Consider the following 25,965-nt stretch of genomic DNA (forward strand, 5'->3'; position numbering starts at 1 on the left):
TGAAAATGTGTTTCATTGAACCATTATTCAATCAGACCAGTGCACAGGCTTTGTTTGCATTTAGTACTGTTTTCTAAAGCACATTATTTTTGTATTATAATGTTTTATGTTCTGAACAAATTGTTAATTGTTCAACAAAAATTATTGTTTTAGTATATTGAAAAACTGGTTAAAAATTGTTTGTAATATATTTAACTACAACCTATATTTAAAATAAAAAAAGTTTTATAAGATTCATAAAACATGTTTCCATATTTAAAATAAACCTAACTACTTTAAGAGACTTTTAAATTAAAGTGACTTCTGTTTTGTGTGTAATATTTCTCTAACATCCTTATTTTATAGGGATTATTCTAAGCACAGTCTTCAAGACCATGCACGGCAATGTTTCAAACTTAGTGCGACTAACGCAGGGTCAAATAATAATATAATTGTTATTGTTTTAAATAATTTAATATTGGTATAAACTGAAAACATACTATAACAACTACTGTTCTGGGTATAGTATTATATCAATTAATCTTGGCTTGTATTTTTAGGAACAACATTCATATTATAAATATGTAATAACTACTGAATTATATCATGTTTGCCCCTACTAATTGTTCAGAGTCAGTGAGTGAATAACCTGCTTCTGAAAGGTTAAATATTAAGCTTTATTACACAGAAGAGTCTATGTTAACTCACTGACCTTGGCTATTAATATCTGCATCTCCAGATCTGCGAATCTCCTGCCCAAGCACATACGAGGTCCGTGACCAAAGGGCAGGGAGGCAAATGGATGTATACGAAAGGATTCATAGAGAGTACTCTGCTTCATCCACCTCTCTGGCAGAAACTTTTCAGGCTCGGCCACATACTCTGGCATATTTCCAGTCACTATTGTGGGGAATACTAACTGTATCTAAGAAAAACAAATAACGCGTTAAATTAATTTAATAGACAAATAGATAAACTCTGAATAATTTTAAAATTTATATGCTCATATAATTCTAAAGTTGAAAATTAAGTTTTTATAAATACCTACCTGGGGCTTTATGCACAATTTTCATAATTAAAGTCCGTAGCCTTCTTACTGAAAGCACTTACAATGTAATATGGTAGGACTCTATATTTTTGAATCAGTATCAGTACACAAACACACACACTCATGTATTATTTCATTTGTCATGGATAAGAGGGATTAAGTGAAATTCCTATAGACTTGAAGTGCAGGAGCATTCCAGTCATATAAATAGATTATATTTATTAAATATATATAATTAATTTATATGCATAGCATATAAATGAATTATATTTCCGATGTTTTACTTAATTTTGCCTTGTTGCCCTGATAATGAAAGTATACATTATATAGGTCTCAAAAACTTACCTCGGTCAATAAATGTCTATTTCCAGCCTTCTAATCTAGTTACAGTTTACGATATTTCTCGTTCCAGTTGTCTGTTGAGGACATAAATACATGTATGTCAAATTTAATATTTTTAGGACAGTGAGAAGTTGAAACAAAATATTCAGGGTATTCACCTCCATTTCAATCCCTTCAAACGTTTAAACTTTATGAAAATGCTTTTGTTTTTATATTTAAGTCATGAGGCATACATGTGCCAAATTTCAGATTTCTGGGATATTGGAAAGTTGGAGAACTAGTGATGAGTGAGTGACGTGAGGGCTTTGTGTTTTATACACAGAGATACACTATTATGCTTAATTCACGTTTATGACATTTAAATTAAAATATTTGTGCTGTATACTCTATATAGGTTTTAAAACACGTTATTTTAAAATAAATATTATCATTAATTAAAGTTATAAAAAGATAAACCTCATCTCACAATGCTTTCCCCTTATAGCAGACTTATTTTTGACCACTTCACTTAATTAGACTATCTTGTTTCTAGTGTTAACCAGCTGGCAACAATATCATTTATCAAATGGGGTGGCAGAGAGTTTAGTTGGGAAGGACGGTGAGGTATGTGGTCATTGTAATGACTTACTCCTTTAGGTATCCTGTATCCACATATCGTCATATCAGTCTGAAGGGTTCTTCCATTTCCAATCACGGTAGAATACATCCTAAACAGAATATTTGTCAAAAATATTAATTTTAATCTTTTAACCCCTTATAATAAAATTAGAGTACAAGAGATGATCAAATGTTAAAACTGACCTAAAAACTTCCTTGACGAAAGCTTTCAGATAGATCATTTTATCTAAGTTGATAGCATCAAGAGGAGTGTCAGCTGTTGGTAGCACTCTCACTAGCTCCTCATATAGTTTCTCCTGTTCCTGGGGACGAGTAGCTAACTGGTACAATAGTGAGCACACTGCCATTGATATCTGGGGGAAATATTCAAATATTTAAGGACAAAGTTACCAATCCCCACAACAAGCTTAAAGAACTAGATAGAGACGTAACTACACAAGACAAAAGCAGCAGGAGGAGAAGCTCCTCTGTACTCATTCTTGCAAAATGTATGAGGGCCATAAACTACAGACTAAAATGACTTATATTTAATATAGGAGTCCAATATTCTTTAAATATTTAACATACCTGCAAATTTGAAATATTAAAATTGTAATACTTACAAAACATTATAAGAAGATTATAATTTTAGGTATTATTTTGGTATAGGCAAGTGAGAGTTGCTATTAAGACAGTGAACTAAAGGTAAATACAGCCATGCGGTTGATAAGATGGGTTTGGTTCTAAAGTTGGTGTATTCTATTTCCATTACTGTCTTGTGACTCAAGAAACAGGTTTGCCAGTGGTGAAAATGTTATTCCAACATTATTACGAGAATGGAGAGAAAGATATTTTTGGTTAGGGCGGTACATGTCTAATAATGTTTCGTGTTTGGTAAGATAGATAGAGGGTTTAGCAAAAATATTTTATTTAGTTAATTCGTTCAGAAACATCCAAAAGCTTCCACCAGAATTTTGGTACGCAATGGGAGACATTTTGTGCTATAATTTATTCTGGACTCGACAGGTCATTCTTAAATTTGTGATGCTCTCTTCTGATAGACTCTTGACAGGTCCTAGAGAATTAAATTAGGTACTTAGATTCCTCTTAGTCCAAGGAAATACACTATTGGTTTTGGGGTCAGAAGGTCAAAGAGCAGCTAAGTTAGTCAGTTAAGTCAGAACATGCAACCACAGTTGCCAGTTATTAGATATCCATAACTCTTTGCTTTACTTTTATTGGTACAACCTGAAACTTTCAAGAATTAGTGAGCATGTAAATAAAGAATATATGAGGTATCAATCATTAATTTTCACTAACCTAGGAAAAAAGTTTTAATCAGTTTGGAAAGGACTTTTGTTATTTTCCGTCAGGTACTGCAACACCCTGTTGTAGCGGTTTATTTTAATTTCATTTGTTTGTTACATTACAATTGAATTTCAAGTCTGTTTGGTATAATACAAAATACATATGAAAAGCATTCATCATATTAAGCATGATCCATAAACATTACATTTGCATCTACAAGTATTATTTGTTGGTTGATCAGATATTGAATTGAATGTCATAGTCAATACTGTGTGAAGGGACTGTTTACCGTGTCTATTCCCACCAAGATGAGGTCCAGAGCCAGTACATATGCAGTCTTTGGGTCTGGCTCACTCACTAGAATTCTCTCCAGCAGTGACAGATCTGAAGAGCTATCTTTGGTCTTGAGTTTCTCAACTGCGCTGTCAATATATTTCATACAAATTCTGGAATTTAACAAAATCCATTTAAAAAATTATAGAATCACGAATGATTATGTATTGTAATAACAACCTAAAATTATAAATGTCAACTGGTAAGATGAAAACATAACAGTTTCATAAATATTTTTAAGAAGTGGTAACACTAGAGATTTTTCTGTTATCAGCTAAGGATTTTCTAGCTCTAAAAATTTAATAATACTCACTCTATAAAATAGTCCATATTGTTGACATATCGGCTCCAGAGTGGGGTGGGGATGTACCTCCAGAAGGGCATCTTCAACTCCAGTATGGCAACATTGCGCAAAGCGTACTTGGCAGCATTTATGATTTTTTGGGGCTCTGAGTCACCAGTCAATTTTGGGTCTAGGCATCCTAACCTAACATCTAGTGCCACTCGTCCTATACCTAAAACATATTTTTATTATTGTACATGTGTGCATTTTCAATTCTACCTTTATAGGATCACTAATTATGTTTATTTCTCAACGTGCTATGTCCACAATTTAAGTTGTTGACTTTATGCAACATCATCAGAACATTTATTTAAATCTGGTTAAAATTTATATATGTTTAGTGAAAATTAAATTGGTTATATTGGTATTAATGGTATGAATTGACATTTTTATTTGGTTTAGAAAACCAATAATTCTACCAGATTGAAGAAACACCAGGACTTAGGCTATAGTCAAACTACATAGCTTGTTAAACTAGTTAGGAATTGAATAATTCTGCAATCGTTAGTATCACAGTACCCTACACTAAATTTTAACTCTTCTTCTCAGCCAAAGGCCATTCTAGGAAAATATTTAATAAGAACAAATTAAGAAGTCTGTTTAAAAAGTATACCTTCATCTGGAAAACGTTTGTTTTTTATCAACCAACATGTTTTAATAAGTAGACATAAAAATACTCTCATTGGAGTATACACTCAGTCCAGCGCTGTTGCAGTTATTGCAGGCAAATCTGTAAAGCATTTTGGAGGTGCCGATGGTTTAAGCGGTCTAAGATGTCGGACATTGAATCTGAATTAGAGATAGCACAGGTTAAAGAGCTTTTTATCAGTGTCATCGACTTTGTACAGTATCAAATCTCTCCCTTATTCTGTTTGATAAGATCCTGGCACAGGCCAGTGGACCATGAGGACGGGCAGAATAGGGCTTAAAAGGGACTCAGCCTATCCTTTTTCTTAAAAAGTCTTATGAATAAACATTTATTGACTCATTGCATTTTGTATCATGTTATTTTGGATCCTTTAAGTAGTATTTTCAAGGGAGAAAATACCAAGAAGTCACCCAGTGCTATATCAGGGATGTAGAGAGTCTGACAACACTGGGAACATGAGTTAGGTCAAGGAGCTATTTACTTTAATGTGGGAAGAATGAACTGTAACATTGCTTTAATGAAGTGGTAAGTTTTTGTTTGTTAAATCAATATGTTTGCACTACAAAGCATAATTAGGGTAATTAATGCCCAACAAAAAATAAAGGTAAAATTTGATCATTATCCCATTCACATTTTTTAAATTTGTAATGCATATGGGGAGAAGAGGAATTCAAAAAATCATTCAGGAAAAATGTACAGTGGCCATAATGTATTGAAAGGCTATGTATTTTCCTTATTTCTTTCTTCATTATTGGTCATATTAGTTTAAAAAGTTAGTGCTGGTTTAAAAACATTCTAACATATCCTTTCAAGTCATGGTTGTTTTTGATCAATCTGCTGTTCAGTGTCTTAGCAATAATAATTATTTCAACAGACAAATCTTTCATCACTTTTCAGATTTTGATATCTGTGACTAATCTGTGTTAACTTACCAATCTTGCATCACTAAAACAAACACTTGTTAAATAAGTTTATTGTTTTAACATGGTTGCCAAACATGTTGATCTGTCAGCATGAGGTTCGGGTCCATCCTCTCTATATGTGTACAACATTCGTAGTGCCCTTTTCAAAGGCTCAATGAATTTTGTTAACAGTTAACTTTAAAATTACCAAGATTTTGACAAAGTTTGCTGTTATATCACCGCTTATAATACATTCTGGCACACCGCACAAGACAAAAATACGACTAACAATCAGTAAAACTTTTTTATTTTCAGCTATCTACAGAACCTCTGTAGATTCCGATATAAAATTCTAGATATCCGTGCCGAGGATGACTATAACACACAGCATGTAATATACTCCTGTCATTTGTTTACATACAACAAAATAATGTTGAGTGTCATGTATTAGATTTCATGTTCTATTAGAAATAAAATCACAACAAAACATTCCATTATAATAACATGCACAATTTGATATTATAGCTTATAGTTGAAAGGCAATACAGTTTTCAAGAATAACGTGTTTTATTTTTTGTGACTTACATTCAAGAGACCACTTATGTATCTCATTGTCAAAGTCGGTTGGCATATCACCGTTCTCATCTTTCATTTCTTGCATCCTGAAATTAAAAATCTTTTATTCTTTATTGAACAATACTGACTGAAAGAAGAATAATTCAAATCTGCTTATACTGGGTGTCCCAGAAAGGAATGCACTTTTATTTTGGGGAAAGCCGAATGTCCAAGAGAGATAAGATAAAGAGCTTATCAGGGCTTTGTAGCCATGCCCGCGGAAAATCATTTGCCATGGATCGCTTTACCGGTGAGCAGCGTGCTTTCTGTGTACGCGAGTATTACCATACGCTTTCTTATGTGACAGTTCGACGACACTTCCGCGCTCAATACAGACTTCATGATCTCAACCAAACGCCATCAGTGAACATAATTAAATGCTGGGTGCGCAAATTTGAAGCTACGTCAACTATGAACCCTCGTCCCATCGGTCACCATAGAGAAGTGCGTTCTGAACAAAATATCGAGCGTGTCCGAGATGCTGTGGAGGATAATCCACATCGATCAGTAAGAAAACACGCTGCTGCTTTGAATATACCCCGAACCAGTATTCAACGCATTTTGAAACAAGATTTGAAGTTACACCCGTACAAAATCCAGTTAGTACAGGCATTGAAAGAGACTGATTACCCGGTTCTGCTTAACTACGCAAACGAGATGCTTCGTAGTTTTAGAAATTTCAATAACATAATCTTCAGTGATGAAGCACATTTCCATGTTGATGGATATGTGAATAAGCAAAACTGCCGTTATTGGTCTGCAGAAAATCCAAGGGAGAAACACCAACGCTGTTTACATTCCCCGAAGGTTACTGTCTGGGCGGGAATGACTCAAACAGGCATCATTGGGCTGTATTTCTTTGAGGATAACCAAGGGAACACTGTGACAGTAAATTCCCAGCGATACATAACAATGATTAATGATCATTTACAGCCGTTCTTGCAGACGTTACCTCGGGCTAACAGGCAAAGATTCTGGTTTCAACAGGACGGAGCTACGTGTCATACAGCAGGAAACTCCATGACTGCAATAAGGCAGCTGTTTCGTGGGAAAGTCATTTCCAGATTTGGTGACATCAACTTTCCTCCGAGAAGCCCAGACCTAACTCCACTGGACTTTTTTTTGTGGGGGTATCTAAAATGTCGGGTGTACAACAACGCTCCTGCTACCCTCGATCATCTGAAGCAAAATATTCGTGATGAAATTGAAGACATCCCACCAGAACTCTGCCGTCGAGTTTTCGCAGATGTAAGGTTTCGTTTGGCGGAGTGCCGGCGCCGGAGGGGTCTACATCTGGATGATGTAATCTTTCACAAGTAATTTCCCTGAAGTGTAAAAACAGGTAATCCTGGGATAATTGCTGTAAATAAAGCCATTTTTCTGTTTTTTTCTTTTTAAAAGTGCATTCCTTTTTGGGACACCCAGTATTAACAAAAACAGTCTTGTTAGTCAGGTATTCCTGCTGGGCGAAAGACAAACCTAAATATCATATTCAAAATTTTAAACACTTAATAAGTACCCAACCAGCCACCATATTTCTTATCATGAGAAAAGCTTGTTGTAAAAAGTTGGAAGTACAGCATTATGACCTAAAGATCCAATTACAGAAAATAAAAAGTTTTTTCAAACTTTTTCTTTGGAGAAGACCTATAATTCTCACTTAGTATGTTTTATTTAAGAAAAAAAAAAAAAAAAAAAAAAAAAAAAAAAAAAAAATGTTTTATTTATACCCAGCAGGGATCACTTCTGGCTGGTTTATACCTACGGTTGAGCCCACCACTGGGCACAGCAAAAACCGATGTGCCACTTCAATCTGGGCAACCTTATGGATGTCCAGTAGCGGCACATCACTAACCGCAAATGTTGAGATTCTGGGGTTCATGGGCAATTCAATAGGTCTAGTCTACTGTGGAGGATGGCTGTTGGAGTTGGTGGGGTTTGTTCCCTTACCTCAGAGGCTCTTGTTAACCTCAACAAGGGTGTGCCCCCCTGCCTACTTTGACTGGAGAGGCTGGTTCACAGCTGGCCTCCCTTCTTCCAGGATGACTTTGAGATGTAGTGCCCTAATTCTTCCTCATGGATCTCGATAGGAGGCGGCCCCTACTCCCTAACCTTACCCATCCTGAATATCCTATCACTCCGGAAGCAGCGCAAAGGTCCTTACAGGACTAAGTGCAATTTATAAGCTTCTTGTTTAGAAAGTTTTATTTAGAAAGTTAAATTAAAAATTAAAATCTAACAATATCAAGTTTAAGAAAATAAGTTGATAAATTAGGAATAGAATTATTTTTTAAACTCATTACTAAACAGTATCAACTCTCATTACGTGACAACACTGCTGGTCAGTAATAACAATCAGCTGTTTAAATTTTTGCTGCCTAATCAGATGATTGAAATGTTGTTAATATTGTTGAACTGTGAACATAGTTTATACAAATTGTTATGTTTTACTCAAAAGAAATCATTTAAATCCTACAATTAGTTAGGATAAAATGATCACAGAGTGTACAAACTACTTAGACTTTACATGACCCAAAGAAAAGAATCACATATTGACAGATCATATGATACAGGGGACAAAAGCAGGAGATAAGTGATAGGAAATGATTTCTTTAACCCTAGAAAGCTAACGTGTCGTATATCTTACGACTTGAGTTTTGAAGTTTTCATGGAACACCCCCTTGTGTGCTGGGCAAAGTGGACTCGTCCGGCCACCTGCTTTTTGTAAATATGTCTAAGAGGGGGGGGAGCTTGTCACTAGTCACTTTTCAGCCGTTAAAGTGGGTGTATTAAACAGTGGTTCGTAATAAATACGATATGTTAGCTTTTTACGCTTGGATTTTCGGAACTTTATAAAAACAGCTGTGCGTCTTTTTCCTTCTTTTCTTGTGTTTAATTGTAGCAAAAGTAGTGATTCTCTATACGTGAAATGGAACAAAATAAATTGACCGAGACTGAACAAATTTTAAAGTATTTGAATGATGACGAATGTTTGACTACAAGTGACGTTTCGGAAAGTGAGAAAGATGAAGTTGAAGAAGTGGAATTCCAAATTGACAGCGATGACACATATGCTGATCCATCCTATTCCCCTGCAAAGAAAACTTTACAAGATGACTCCAGTCAGGTGAAGAACTACCTCCAACCCCCCAAGAGGAAAAAGAAAACTGTACCGGCCGTTGAAAACCCAACTTCTATACCACTACCAGAAACCACGGCTTCTCTAACCTTTACATCCGTAGATGAAGTGGCTACAACTACATCAATACAACTAGGTACGAGTGCCTCCTTATCTTGCCAGCCAGGGCCTATCTTAGATGCTGCACCGACCCAGAGCTCTACAGCTCAAACATCTTGATCCTCACATAATTGTATGTGATAAAGTGAGCCTTGGGGTAAAAATGGACATCGCTGGACTAATAAGCCTACACTGGTGACTGGTAGAAATGTTTCTGCTGCACGAAAATTTAATTCACAAACGGCCAGGTCCTACTGCCAATACCGCTAATAAAAATCAAACCAAGTGAGACATTCAACATTTTCTTTACTCAAGAGATGAAAGATATCATTATTTTGCATACCAACTCAAAAATTGGGGAAAAAAGTGCCAACTATAGCAGAAAAACTACTACAGTTGCTCAGCTATCCAACATAGAACTTGATGCTTTTTCTAGGATTATTGATACTTTCAGCAGCTAAAAAAGACAACCATTTACCTTCTAATGAACTGTTTAATCCTGAAGTTAGTGGTCTACTATATAATGGTACTATGTCTTGTGAAACGTTTTGATTTCTTGCTAGAATGTTTGCGTTTTGATGCCAGTGCAAGTAGAGCCAAAAGAAAAAAAAAGCGATTAGTTTTTGCTCATATAAGAGAAATCTGGGATATGTTTATTCAAACATGTCGCACTTCGTACAAGCCTGGGTCCTTTTTGACAATCGATGAAGCAGCTACTTGCATTTAGAGGACGCTGTTTATTTGGGATGTACATTCCTTCGAAACCCGATAAATACGGAATCAAACTGGTTTTAATGTGTGACAATGCAACAAAGTTCATGGTTGATGCCATTCCATACTCAGGAAGAACATTAAAATACAGAAGGCATGCCCCATGGTGAATTCTTTGTGAAAAAGCTGTCTACTACTTGTCATGGTTTCAACATATAACCATTGACAAACTGGTTCACGTCAGTACCTCTAGCAACTTCCTTATTGGAAGAACCATATAAATTAGGGTGGCTCGAAAAAAAACCTTTTTTGAAGTAATCAAATTCTAATAGCGCAAAAAACTTGTGCATAGACGTCATTATTAAGGAAAAAATATAAAATAAAATCATTTTCAAAATTTGAAATCGCGCAGAGGGCTTAAAGTTACGAAAAAATAAAAATTTTGGCAATTTTAGAAAAACACGCAAAAATTCAAATTTTAATTTTTTTGGGGTCTAATAGTTAAAAAAAGGGTTTAAAAGAGTGGCCTTAATAAATATAAATAAAATTTAGACTCATTCCTTTTAAACTGAAAAACCGCGCAAAAGGCCTGAAGTTGAGGCGTTTTTTGTAAAAAAACGATCTTTCATGATTTTTAAACGATTTTAAATATATACCTCAATCTAAAAATTAGTAAGTTAATATTTTAATAGACTGAAAACCATTCAAAATTGTTCTCCCAAACATGGAAAACATACTTTCCGAACAGATAATCCTAAACTGTATTCGCGCAAAAGGCCGAAAGTAAGGTACTAGTTAGCTCTCCTCAAAACATACTCCCCTTCTGCTTGGACGGATAGACTCGCCCAGGCTACGGGGACACGCGGGCGGTCAGTTGCAAATCATCCGCGTTACTGCTAGTGCTTACGTTATTAGTGCAATCAAACAGTGATGTGATGAACATTGTGATAAAGTGTTTTTATATGTTGTAATTTTGAAAATGGCATGTCCAAACGCTCCCCGTGTCACAAGACAGACTATTGCGTGCCCTATGCACATGTGGTACTGTCATCTGTAAGGGCAACTGTCCTTTGAGTGTAGCCTGTAAATGTGATAAAACTAGAAGAATTCCAGACATTGAGTTGAAATTTATGTATGATCAAAGAACAACCAGAATTATGGCTATTGGTAGTTTAGATGTACAAGAAACAACTAAATTAAGAAAGAGAGAAGAGCACAATTGTTGTCTCAAGAATCCCAAACTACTTTTGAGCCTAGTACTCCCAGTACAAGCAAAGGTGCTATAAGTGGTTGCAGTAATGAAAAAAAGAAAATTAAGAAAAATTTACCAGATGTTGAGTGTGATGTAGCGGTTTTGTTGCCTTCTTCGTCTACACAAATGCGTTCAACGTTGACAACAACATCCTTGATGAGTGACAGGTTCGGGGGTGTCGGACAGAGCCACCGCAGCAATAGCTACTGGTGTCTTTCACGATTTGGGAATAATATGTGATGAAAACATGGCAAAAGTATAGACAGAAATAAAATAAAAATAAGAAGAGAGAAAGAGAAGATTCGAAAAGTAATTACGGAAGAAGACAACCAGATGAAAGAAGTAAACGCAATCTATTTTGACGGAAGAAAAGACAAAACTATAAACTCAGGAGAAGATTGGATCGAAAAATGTACCGGAGGACTATAAAAGAGGAACATGTCAGTGTGATAAGTGAGCCTGGTGGTAAATACATTGGCCATGTAACACCAAAAAACGGGACCGGGAATGGAATTGCAGACAGTATTTGGGAACACTTAGAAAGTTAGGGATTTGATATGAGTGCAGTGGAGGCCGTCGGATGTGATGGAACAGCCACAAACACTGGATGGAGAAATGGTGTTATACACAAAATAGAACTTAAGTGTCGCCGTTCGTTGCAATGGTTTGTATGTTTGCTACATTTTAATGAGTTACCATATAGGCATTTATTTGAAACACTTGGATGGAACTACAACAGGGCCAGCTTCATTCAGTGGTCCAAATCGGAAAACAACTTCCTGGCTGTGAGAAACTTTCTGTTGTAGATTTTGAGCCGATACAATCAGAAGTAATTGATATTACTAAATCCAATCTGAGTAAAGATCAGCAGTACCTCTTAGACATTGTAAGAGCAGTCAACACAGGAATCTGTAAATCCAGACTTGGCTGCTAAGGATCCTGGACCCATCAGTCACTCTCGTTGGCTTACTGTGCTAACCGGGTTTTAAGATTGTATGTCTCCCAAACTAGTCCAACAATTGAGTTACAGACTCTTGCAAATTACATAGTGAAGACATATGCGCGGCCTGTGTGGTTTGATATAAAGAAAAACTGGACTGTGAAAGATGGACCGAAGCATATTTTGAAGGTAGTCAAATCAACCAGATATCTGCCAGAAAGTATTCAAGAATATCATTGATCCAGTGATTCAAAGGAACGCATTCTTCATGTCACCCTGAAAATATCATGTTGGCTATGATAATGGATAAGAACCCAAACATTAGAGAACTCGGATACAGGAGGATCCTAAAATCCAGAAATGAGGCCATTAGCCGAAGGATTCGTTAGAGACTTCATCATACCTTCAATCAATTTTTAGTGCAAACAACTATACCGAACTAATTGATTGGTCTACCTGTAAGTTAACACCACCGTCACTTCTGTCTAAGATGTCAACTGAACATATTGCTTCTTTATTGAAAGAAAAGGCCTTTACCGGAGTTTAACTACCTCAAGTTCCCATGCCACACCCAGGCAGTTGGAGAGGTGTGTAAAACTGGTTACAGAATCAGCAGAAAAAGTGGTGCGGGCAAGAAAATTGAGATGGATATATTAAAGCTACCTTAAAATCAAGACAGCTGATGCCCACATTTGATGATTTCAAGTCACAATTCAAAGGAGTTTTCCATCTAAATAACCTTTTGCCTATCACAATGTATAATATGATGTAATATGATGTGATTGGGCTAATAAATTTATTTGATTATCACTTGCAAGAGTCTTAATACAAACCTAAATATAATATGTTATGTAAACACACGTTAAATATTGAAAATCACAAAAATTATCATAATCATGGAAGATCGATTTTTTACGAAAACCCCCGCATCTATAGGCATTTTGCGCGGATTTCAGTTTAACGGGAATTAGTCTAAAATTTTATTTATATTCATTGAGGCTATTCTATAAGACCTTTTTAACTATTATAAAACAAAAAAAAATTAAAAATTAGATTTTTTTGCGATTTCGAAAATTGCCAAAATTTTTATTTTTTTCGTAACTTTAAGCCCTCTGCGCGATTTCAAATTTTGAAAATGATTTTATTTTATATTTTTTCCTTAATAATGACGTCTATGCGCAAGTTTTTTGCGCTATTAGAATTTGATTACTCCAAAAAAGGTTTTTTCGAGCCACCCTAATATAAATTGACCATAGTCGGTACTCTTAAAAAAAACAAAAGAGAAATCCCTCCAGAAATGTTGTGCACGAAAAATAGGAATGTTGGGACCAGTATGTTTTGTTTCGATGGAATGAAAAAAAAAGGTTTCATACAAAGTCAAGAATTCCAAAAATGTGTTGCTTCTATCGACTTGTCATGAAAAGCCATCAATTGATAAGGACTCAAAAAAAAAAACCTCTAATCATTGAGACATACAACGCAACCAAAGGTGCAGTTGATACTTTGGATCAAATGTGCCATCAAATGACATGCAGCCAAAAAGACAAGGCGGTGGCCATTATGTGTATTTTTTGGCATAATAAATATCATGCTAGTAAATTCATATGTTATTTACACTAGTAACATGGTCAAAATGGGCCTGAAACCGCTTTCAAGGAGAAACTTTGCAATGCAAATCCAATATGACCTCATCACACAATGGCTTCAGCACCGTATGAACTACCCAAACTTGCCAAGAAAACTCCGCCAATCGATTGCTGAAATAATTAAGGCACCTCTTCAAACAAACAAAGTTAATGTCCCTCAGCACCCCCGTCAAACAATTTGTGGAATATGTCCATCAGCAAAACGGAAGATGACGTCAATCTTTTGCTTGCCGATGTGCCAAGCCAATCTGTGCTGAGCATCGCGGAAGATGCTGTGTCCATTGTACAGATCAGATTTAACCATAGACTTAGTTTTTAAAAAGGTTTACTAAGCTGTATTATAAGTGTTTACACGCAATTAAATGGCATTTTTGTAAAATAAAATGTATTTGTCCATTTTTTTTTCATTCCTGTCGTAATTTTTACGATAAATTAGCTTTAACGTAACTTTTTGAACACGTTAGCTCTCTAGGGTTAAGACCACATCTAGTGTATCATAGAGCTATGGCTCTGTTGCTGAAACCACAAAAAAACGGAATATGGACCAATCATAGAGTGGCCAGCAAGCAATCAGAGAATCTATCATGTCCAACATTACATAACTTCTAATTTTTAAAAGGTGTAATAAGCTGTAGCTTATAAATGAGTACCTAAGTAAGATTAAATTCAATTAGATATTCTAAGTTGAAAACAATATTGAGTGTTCTATACAAATTTTTAAAGTTTGTGTTATGTTGGTAAAAGGCAACTCATTTTGGAACTCAGAATTAATATTTTTAATGGACACTGAAATGTAAATAAATTCTACAATTTAAATTTTCCTGTGCATTTAGTCATTTTTAAGATACCAGTGGTGATACAGTTAAGATAGAAACTATATATTGTAAAACTTACTAAAGTAAAGCGTTTTTGATTTCCTATAAAAGCTTATAAAATTGATTTGCGCTGAAGTGGTATTTTGTGATGGATATTAATAAAATATTATTTACACTATTATGCACAAACCAACCATGTAGTGAATTGAATTCATGTTTCTGTACAACCATCATACAGCTGCTTCTGTCTCATATAATTTTCATTTTCAATTTTTTGCTGTGTATATTACATAGTAAATAACTAGTATTAGTTTACCTCTGTATGAAGTATTCTGTAACATCTTCGATGGGTTTTATGTACTTTTTGACTGTATGCAGTTGTAAACATGGCTTTTGAACTTTGGTTCTAAACTCTCTCCATGGTTCCCCATGTCTGTAAAACAAGAAATAACAATTATTTAAACAACACACATTTTTATGTGTGTAGGTGATTAATGGTTGAATATATTTCTTTTTTAACAAATTAAACTTATATAAATGAATATAGCTTCTTCTGACACAATTCACATATGCAAATGAGTACTTTATTATTTTATTTCCTTCTCAGAAGAGGATTCATAATCAAGACCTTTATTGAGTGGTCGTAAGTAGTCATATTGGCATGCGCACTATGGCATCTGTCACAGTCAGTTTATTAAAACATTTTTATTACACCTGATGGTTTTATTCCTTTATTAACCATTGACACACAAATATCCTTACCACTCTTCAATAAAACAACATGGTATAAATTTCATCTAAGCTGTAACCTTCTTGGGATAGTTTATAAATATGTATAATGGAAATGCCAAGTTTGTAAAAAGTAAGGTTTTAATCAACAGAAAAATTAATATTTATTTGTTTCATAAGTGGTTCCATTGTTCTATAGAAGCTGAATTCAGAAATAAGATCTATTTGTCAGATTCTTAATACAAATTTTAATTTGGTATGGTATAACATATTAACTAAAAGATGATGCAGGTTAGTATCATTAGCATGTCGGTGACGCGAACCGAGGATTGTGTCCTACTACTGAAGATGTAAACAAATTTACGTTTAAAACATTCCACTAAACTACAAACTCACACAATAGAAACCTGTTTTGTTCCTATTATTGGGTACTATATAAACAAACTTTAAGTAGGCCTACTAAAAGTTGTATTCCTGTCTGTAATTATTAAAACTGACAAAATTAATACAGAATGATATACATACACTCCAACAACCCCTGGGAGTCTGCCAAAGAAATCTTTGCGGACTTTGCTCTTGTACTGCACCAAACAGGGCATGGAGGGTCTGTAAGGTGTATCTCCCTCGAGTCTGTAGACCTTTTCTATCTCATCAACATCATAGACGAAGAGTAGATCTGGACGACCGATGAGGCCCGAGAGCTTGACAATGTTACCATACTGCTCGTACAACAGACGGGAGACTTGGGCCAGATCTGACACTTGGTACTGACCTGTACAAGAATATCCCTTGAATAGTCTCACCACAACTAAGTATAGGGTGAAAAGTGTACTAACGTTACAAACCAGAAAATTAAAACAAATGATAATTTCTAAATAGTTTTATGCAAATGATGCAATGCTATCTGAATTTTTACAACATTATTACAGAATTTTCATCAATGAAACCAATAAAATTAATCTAGTGACTGTTAACTTTGCTAATCACTAATAATTTTCTCATCATATTATTGTTAAGGAAATAATGTGTTTTCTTTTAAAGTGCTTAAAATTCAATAAAATATCTTTCATAAGAATTCAATTTAATATGATCACTGACGAGACTACCCTGTACCATAATATATGACAGTTCAACATCTATTTATGAAATTAGCCAGCACTGGAGTGTGTCAATAGATACATGCCAGCATTGGAATGTGTCGATTGATACAAGCCACCATCGGAGTGTGTTAATTGATACAAGCTAGCATTAGAGTGTGTCGATTGATACAAGCTAGCATTAGAGTGTGTCGATTGATACAAGCTAGCATTAGAGTGTGTCGATTGATACAAACCACCATCAGAGTGTGTTAATTGATACAAGCTAGCATTAGAGTGTGTCGATTGATACAAGCCACCATCGGAGTGTGTTAATTGATACAAGCTAGCATTAGAGTGTGTCGATTGATACAAGCTAGCATTAGAGTGTGTCGATTGATACAAGCTAGCATTAGAGTGTGTCGATTGATACAAACCACCATCAGAGTGTGTTAATTGATACAAGCTAGCATTAGAGTGTGTCGATTGATACAAGCCACCATCGGAGTGTGTTAATTGATACAAGCTAGCATTAGAGTGTGTCGATTGATACAAGCCACCATCGGAGTGTGTTAATTGATACAAGCTAGCATTAGAGTGTGTCGATTGATACAAGCCATCATCGGAGTGTGTTAATTGATACAAGCTAGCATTAGAGTGTGTTAATTGATACAAGCTAGCATTAGAGTGTGTCGATTGATACAAGCCACCATCGGAGTGTGTTAATTGATACAAGCTAGCATTAGAGTGTGTCGATTGATACAAGCCACCATCGGAGTGTGTTAATTGATACAAGCTAGCATTAGCGTGTGTCGATTGATACAAGCCACCATCGGAGTGTGTTAATTGATACAAGCTAGCATTAGAGTGTGTCGATTGATACAAGCCACCATCGGAGTGTGTTAATTGATACAAGCTAGCATTAGAGTGTGTCGATTGATAAAAGCCAACATTGGAGTGTGTTGATTGATATGCACCTGCCAGACAATAATTATCTGACTCTTTTGTCTATTTATTAAATTTTGGTAATTTCTTCCAGATCTAGAAACTGGTACAGATTCAAAGTTCATCTCCTACGTTTCTAGTTACTATGCCATAGCTATTCTGAGTTCCCATTCTTCCAGATCCCTGGTCTGAGGGTTCCTAGCTTCTCCAGCTACCTAACACCATATTTTTCAACTTCCTGTCCAACCAACCCCCTAACCTCTTAGTCCCTTGGCTCCAAGGCTTTATCTAGATACCTTGTACTTCATATTCCCTTACCTCCTAGAACAGCCAGACTATTTTGCTCTAAAGCTTCATAGCAACCACCCTCAAATCTCCTTCACCTACCTGTCTTTTCAGTGAGCCTTACGTTTCATAGACCTTGTGCTTTCAGTCTTCTAAGATTTTGTTTTTTTAAATAAACCATTTTATTTTGAACTTTCAAATTTCTATTGTGGTCAGGAAATTAAGAACCATACATTGCAATATAGGGAGCTAAAATTGTCATATTTCTATGCTGGTGTTTACCATAGATTGCCACTATCAACCAGTGGATTTTGAGAATTCCAGACTGTAAAAATAAGTCATTGTACATTTTATGTCTTTTAAATGTACGTGCAAGAGAAAATTCTTGGGCAATAGATTTTTTAAAATTTCCTTATTAGGTGCTCATTTTGTTAAATATAAATATAAAAAGTCTTTACATTGCCATGTAGGCTAAAATTAATTGAAAAGGAATAATTGTATTAATTACGTAGTATAAATAACAGTTTGTTCAAAACATATACTATTACAACTACAAATGCAAAATTATAACCCAAATTATATAGTATGATAACCCAAGTAGGTACAGTAAGACAGATACTATAGTAATATTTCTTCTATACTGGCACTATAGTATTTCTGAAGTATTTCATTTGAATCACAATGTATCTACATATAAAGGTTTGAAGGTTTGTTATGATATGTTCTACTTGTATTAGGCCTGGCTGTGTATTAGTCTGGGACCTTGGTTATATACTAAATTATTGGTGTTTCTACACATACACTTAGATATAGTGATGTTTGCACTACATCTAGAGTAATCTTGGGGTTTTCTCACAAGCTGAGTATTTTTTTTTTAATATTTATTATTGATAATGAATGATTTGAAAGGATAACAAGATTTCGAATATCTTCAATCATTGTATGTTATAAAAATAAAACGTAATTTTTCGAGGCTGGAATTGTGCCTCTATCCAGGTACATAAGAACTTAAAAGATTAAACAAGCACAAAAAATTAAAAACAAGTCAATGTTTGGCGATTAAGTCACATAAGTCAATCTTGACACTAGAACAAGTTGTATGTCAAGAGGCATTAGAAGAAGAAAAGTTCTTCCTCTTCATATTCAGTGATGACAAAAAAGTAAGATGAAAGTTTGGTTTACATTTTAATATTAACCATGATAAGTTTAAAATTTCTATAAAGGTATTATTAATAAAGAAAGGATTTCTGGTATACTTACCAATGACAGGCAGTAACCTCCAAGTGTTGCCGAGGAGAGGTATAGGTCTAGGCCCGGGAACCTCGCTGTAGGGCCGCGCCAGGTCTGTGTCACACACACTCTGGGCAGTCGTCACAGACCGACACTGGTACCGGTACAGGTACAGCTGAGACACTCGTATCCGCATCTCTCTACCGCGCAACCTGTAACAGTGTTACCGTTTGTCTACGCGTGTAATATTACAAAGGAGAAATTTGAGCAATCTTTTTGGCAAAGAATTCAGAAGAGTAAAAATGTGAATAAGTTACATGGGCTTTAGTATTGTGTAAATTAAAGAAACCACTCGTAGGAATAATGTACGTGTATTGTATGCAGTAAGACAGCTAACTGATCACGGGACATGGTCACCTGGGAAGCATCTTCACAGAGTCGGCATCCTTCAGGAAGATCCAGTCTGTAGAATGTGTGATAAGAAGGATGAAACTGCCGAACACTTCCTCTTTGATTTCCCTACAATAGCAAGGGAGCGGTATGCCATCTTTGGTAGTTTGGACAAGGGTGGTGAATTTCCCCAGGAGGACCTGATAGGTTGTTTTCGGCGGTTTGTGGAACTACTGAAATCATAGACTGGTAGGCCTCATGGTGTGCTTCCGGGGTGAGCAAAAGGCCCTTGAGGCTTAAGTGCATGGCAGTAGGCCGCCCAATAGAAGAAGAAGACAGCTAATATAGCCATTTAAAACGCAAACCTTAAACAAAATACATTAAGATATGGTTATAACCACAAGCAAAATTTTATCAAGATCGAGGATTATCCCGTTTCTAGCTAATGGAGTGGAACGCATATGTACATTTTCGTTGATTTGGACTCAGAGTACCACAAAATTTCCACACAAAAATAACAGGACAATATTTGACTACGATCTGAATAGCTTTAACAAAAGATACAACACACCAGTAAACGGGCATAATATTTTAATAACCGCAATGAAACACTGGTCTGCAGTCCATGAGCCGAAGGCCAATTTGCATTTTATAAGCATACTAATTGGGTTTTTCAATTGATAAAGAAATTTTCGATCTTCATCAGCACTAGTTTTGGTAGAGATCAAAATGGAAGGGTACGAAAAGTGTAAAAAATATAAAATGATTGTTTTTCTTAGGTTATATTTTTTCTAGTGGAACGGGTAAATAAAATTAGCGTCACTAATCACATAATGATGTACAATATAAACGCCTGTAAAGTAGCTAGGTACTTTCATTCTCTTTATGTAGTTGTCTAACCATTATACTGTTATTTATGTGCCTGTCAGTTGTTTTAAACGTATCCAAGCTATAAAAATATTATCACAGGAATAAATATCATTTCATATTTTTACCCCTTTTCCTTACCACTTCAACCTCCGCAAAAATTATCGCGACTGAAGATCGATTCTTTCTCGGGAAAATTCATATTCTACTTAAAGAAAATGTAGGGGAAAGATGTAGAACATTTATTAAAATTTTAATTTTGAGACATATTTCGAATATTCCCTTTTTACTAATGGCATTTTTGGTGGGAAGGGGGCATCCATTAATGGGAAAACCTTGTGGAGGGGGAGGAGGGAGCTGATATTGCTGAGATTGGATGGAGTTGATGCTGTGATCACGGCTCATTATATTGATATGAATATTTAGAACAGTAGACTAGTAGTATATTCTTGAAGCCGTCAAGAGGAACCCCTATACTACTCGTATTATGATTTTTCCTCATCTGTAGGCCTACTATTATATAAGCAACATATTAATACTCATTTAATATAGATATGTTTTCTGTTTGATGTTACGTCTTCTTTAACTCTTCTCACATTTTCATTATCTTTATGTCTAGTTTTATAATAAATTAAATTAACACTACGATATAAATACTCACGTTCATGCCTTATGCTAACATGGGGGCACATTTAAATAATCTTGATAGCAGTGTTATTCACTAACAATGAATTTTAACGTGTTTTAAGTTTATCAAAGTTTAGAAAAACTTTTATTTGTTGTAATTACATATATATAGCGTATGTGCCGCAATGTGGAAATAACCCTCTTTTTGATTTGATTCACTTTGGGTCCGAATAATGTTATTACTTTTACAATATTATAAGAAGAATAAACATTAATCAGAGACAATTCAAATTGATGTACGATATAATTAAGAAACAAGGCATGTTCCTAAGCAATAATCCTATATCTCCATCAAATAATATATACGAGGTCCAATATTCACTTAGACTATTATTGGGCGTATGCAGGTCCATTTAATAGATGTAAGCAATGTTTTCCAACTGTGAATAGCTAACCCAAATTTAAGTGAATGTTTTCTACCAGTTTGGGTACTCATACACATAAACATGAACTTGGCTCGTAACAGAGCCAACTGATAACAGATACTTTTAAAGTAGTGCGACTTGGCAAGCCTGCTTCAAACTGGACCTTTCGTGTCAGTTTACTTTGTCTTCGACCAGTTCAGTGTTGGTTCGCCCTATTACTACCAGTTTCAAAACACTCCTACAGCACATACGGGTTCCCAGGCAGGTTATTTTTGGCAAGGCCGCGGGGACAAAACATGCCAAAATGCTATACCCAAAGACTCCGTTGACTCCCATTGATTCTGTTAAAATTAATCATGATTGTTGTTGATTTAGCTTAGTGGGTCACCTGCCTTTATTGTGGTCTATTATCTGGCAAGACTAATATATACGAGTACTACAATACCCCACTTGTGTTGTGACGCCCCTACTATACACTGCGTATAATGTGTGTTTAGTTTTGTGCGTTTTTAACCTCTACTTAAAGAAGCTATAATGATATAAATAATTTTTTCAGTAAATTTAATTAGAAATCACTCGAAAACGCTGACTCTAACATTCAAGAGCGTATGATTCATACATATGTAGTTTATTTGTGAATATAAACAGGTTTTTGATAGTTACTTAAATTTCTACTAACCAACCTGATAAGACCCTTGATGACCCGGGTCTGAAACAATAATCTCTCTAGACTACAAGTCGAATATTTTCCTCGAAAACTAACTGTGAATACATCAGGTATATTCACTGACATACAATTCGAAGGAGTTTGGATATACTCTTGTCGGTAAACCTTACACGTCGACAAGTCTGAGCCAATGTGACTTAGAGTCAGAACAGACCTTTATTTTATTAAGACAAGAATTAATCAGTTAGAGTTTCATGAAATGCCTGCCACTGTTGACACCAGTTCAAGACGCCAACTGAACAACCTACTGTGACCACCTAATTACGCGACCACAATAATGCTACCTCACACGAACAATAAAGGTAGGCACTTAGGCTACTCCACGGATATGACGTCGTAAAATTCAGAGAACATACACTAATGATGAACCAGGCACATTATATGACAAGGCAGAAGACGTGTTCCCAAGGTTCATTTGCGAGTTGTGATCTATTATAATCCTCGCGCTGTAAGACAATGGAAGTTTGTGTTATGCATCAAAGAGCAAAGAGAGGTTTAGAAAGCTCGTCATTTTTAACAATTTGTGTATTTACATCGTTTATATATATATATATATATATATATATATATATATAAACAATAATAAACCTTTATAACACTTTTTCATGTATTTTTATTTCGTAGAATGTACATTTAAAAAAATACGTGAAAAGTGTTAACAAAGTTTATTATTGTATATATTATATTTATCAAACACTTTTCGAGCTTACATCTCTAATATAACTGTAACATTACATGTATGTTTTTTTTATTGATTTGATCATGAAACCAACTCCACGGTATTAGAAAAGGTTAACGTTTTTATAACACATATTTTTTTAGATTTCAATGATAAAGGAGTTTCTAAATACGAGTTATTCAAAAGGGTTAAGAGCACATTAACGTGCAAACTTTTGGAGTCATAAATGTTGTGCGGATTAATAGTTTATGTAATATATTTCCATTCAGATATTCCGATCACACCTGAAATCTACCGGCTTCCGACAAAGCCGGAAGGGATATTGTGTAATGTATACATCTTATTTGCTGGGTTTTGTAATTCACACTGTTTAAAATATTGTAATACAAGACTACTTTACAGCACAATTAGCTTTTACATGGAAAACTAGCCGTATAACGGGAGTAATATATAATTTTTTTTAGCGTTTTCATGAAAAGTTTGCTATTTTATGTAAATGATTAGCACAGTTTACATCGTCCTTTTTTCTAAACAGGTAACCTATTATTGAGAATTAGAAACATTTCACAAAATAACATGTTGAATTCAGCTCATAAATTTCAGTAGGAATTTGTTTTACCACTAAATGCTAAATACACAATTTTTATTAATACGGGGATTGCTTGAACATCGAAGGCGGTGTAATGGAGACATTCATGAATTAACTTTAGAATATGATGCGTTTTTATTGTTTCCACACATTAGATGTAAAAGATAAATTTATCTTACTATGGCAGTGCTGGTGCCATAAATAAATAATTTATTCGCACAATATGGATTTAAAAGTCTTTCATGTACGTCTACAAAGTTAATGCAAGTTGTTTATACACCTGGTGATATTGATAACAGTAAATCCCAGATGCAGTGGCCTCTCAATGGTATCCTTAAAAATAACCTCTTCTAGCCAAGTACTCCCTCATCTTATACTGAGACATATTGAAAATATCAATAACTGTAATGTGATCTGATAGCGTGCTAAAACACGTTCGTTCCTAATAAAAATGGAATATTAAGTCTCTACGACTGTTCTGCATTCTCAGGCACCAGACAAGACCAGTAGTGGCTCAAAATCAAGCTCGAATATGCCAGCTAGGCGTTATAATAACGAAAAACGACTAACTGTTATTGAAAGAAATAAAAAAAAAACGTACTGGTGCTTCGTTTGATTTGGAAGTCAACAATATGTAATTTTGATGAATTTAACGAAAGAATTTTCTACAGTTTAGTTCAGGAGTTCTGATGTCACACAATAAAAGTTGTTTGATGATTAGTGGCTAGTAACATTAGCATAAAGATAATACTAGTTAGCAAGTCGTTTAAACGTTCAAACTATTTTTCTGACCTAAAATATTTAAATTCTTTTACAGATTAATCAAACAACGACATAATTTTCTCCAAGCTCTGAGTATAATATATAATATGTATTAAGCATTAAATCCATAGCGATAAAAGCCATGACGAATCAGATGCGGCATTCAAAGAAGAAAGTGCGAATACTAGAGAGGAAACGGTGCGTTGGAGACGAGGAGCACTAAAGCTCGACCTGACCGTCCTATTTGATACGTGGTCATGATTACATTGTCTTCGCGACGTGGCGTGGCGTAATAGTGGAATGTGACTGGCCTGAATGTGGCGTGGATGAAGTGAAAGCGACCACGCAGGTAGCAGTGTGCTTTCATGGCGTTCACGCGCAATTTACCTGATGTCAGTGAATTGAGGGGAGCTCTACAGCTTTGACCTCCTAAGAGACTGGCATTCTGACTAACTATTGAAAAATATATTAGTTCCACGCTGTGGTCGCCCGACAATGTGTGCGGCAGGACTTTATGTGTGTTGACTGGCTATTGAAATACTGACCGTCGAGTATGTTTATTATAAATAATGATATTTTATAAGTAGTGTAAATTTTGTTACGCCAAAAAGAAATGTTTTATATTTTTTGTACCCTTATTCTGTTTCATAACAAATTAGCTTTGTAACATTACAACATTTATAAAACTTTCTCCTCGAATAATACAAAATAATCAACTTACATCCTCCCATGAACCGTCCGGGAAAATAAAAACCGTCCTTAGCAGAAAATCATATAGGTAAGCCGTTTTTTCATAGTAGGTGATACCAAAAACATTTCTTTCGACAAATTACGAAATTCAACAAACAAACATGTTTGAAGTCCCTGTCACAGCAGGTAATCTACGCAGCGACCATTTTGTACTATTTAATCTATTTGCACGGCCATTCTATGACATGGTTTGGTACAATAGATCCTGTTCCAGAAATTACTGCCATGGAGGAAGTGCTGCCGAGATTATGTTTTTAAGGTAATTCCCAAACTAGTTCAAAACGTGTAATTTACAGAGAACCAAAATATAAGTATTTCAGGGTTTTGTTTACATGTTTAATTATTTTTCGTAATCGCAATTAAAAAAGGTGAACATAAATGTTTAAATGAATCTAATAATAATAATAAATTCTTTCTGATTGTCAACCAAGGTCGTTTGTTATTTTACTGGAGTGTATTATCGAAAGGTGCATTGGTAAATTCAGTCAGCACTAACAGACTGTATCTCACTAGTCACTACTAAACTCTCCTTTCTCTACGTCAGATGAAAATCGAATCTTTTTGTAATCACTTGAGGTGGTACAATAATACCTGGACCGCCTTTACTAAACCTGACTGTACTGTGCTCGCGCTTCTTTGATATTCCATACACTTCACTGTACTTTATTCTTCATTCACATCACGTTTGAGTTTTGCAGCGTGAAGCTTGACTGCTGGGCTTTATTCAACTATCCTTTCTTTGTCTCTGGGTTTGACTATACTCAGCCCAGGCTTGGTTTTATCAATACACCATGTTAAGATATCAATATATTATCAAATAAAATTGTAATATTGTTAATATGTACTTGAAAATAGTTTATAAGGAATTCTTACATTTAAATTGTGTCTACATTATTCAATTAGTAAAGTTCTCATACCTTGAAATTCTATTTCAGGGTCACAACCCTTAAAGATAACGTAATTGAAGATAGAAATACTGCAAACAAATTTCTCTTACGTGGGTTTATAGTATTTAAATTGGGAATGTAGAGCCATTTTGCAATTAGGCTAAAACAGCGCCTGAAGATAAGAATGTGATTGTTTACAATGAATTGAGGTATTGCCTTGGAATCTTTCTTGTTGTAATGACTATTTTACAAGGAAATTATATTTTTTAACGAACTGTA

General features: G+C 35.0%; 1 protein-coding gene across 1 annotated transcript in view; it reads right to left on the reverse strand.

Annotated features, from left to right (window-relative positions):
- The window catches only part of LOC124357460 (probable cytochrome P450 301a1, mitochondrial), a 33,071-nt gene that overhangs the window by 702 nt on the left and 6,404 nt on the right, over nucleotides 1-25,965 (reverse strand). Inside the window, exons 2-10 of the mRNA XM_046809284.1 lie at nucleotides 19,014-19,195; nucleotides 15,973-16,219; nucleotides 15,035-15,151; nucleotides 6,087-6,163; nucleotides 3,921-4,122; nucleotides 3,564-3,720; nucleotides 2,171-2,340; nucleotides 1,998-2,076; nucleotides 692-904 (exon numbers count right to left, since the gene is read on the reverse strand). Coding sequence (XP_046665240.1) covers nucleotides 692-904; nucleotides 1,998-2,076; nucleotides 2,171-2,340; nucleotides 3,564-3,720; nucleotides 3,921-4,122; nucleotides 6,087-6,163; nucleotides 15,035-15,151; nucleotides 15,973-16,219; nucleotides 19,014-19,179 — 1,428 coding nt within the window. The 5' untranslated portion in view covers nucleotides 19,180-19,195. The remainder of the gene's footprint in view (nucleotides 1-691; nucleotides 905-1,997; nucleotides 2,077-2,170; nucleotides 2,341-3,563; nucleotides 3,721-3,920; nucleotides 4,123-6,086; nucleotides 6,164-15,034; nucleotides 15,152-15,972; nucleotides 16,220-19,013; nucleotides 19,196-25,965) is intronic.

Source organism: Homalodisca vitripennis, chromosome 3 (assembly GCF_021130785.1).
Source record: "Homalodisca vitripennis isolate AUS2020 chromosome 3, UT_GWSS_2.1, whole genome shotgun sequence".
NCBI classification, from domain to species: domain Eukaryota; kingdom Metazoa; phylum Arthropoda; class Insecta; order Hemiptera; family Cicadellidae; genus Homalodisca; species Homalodisca vitripennis.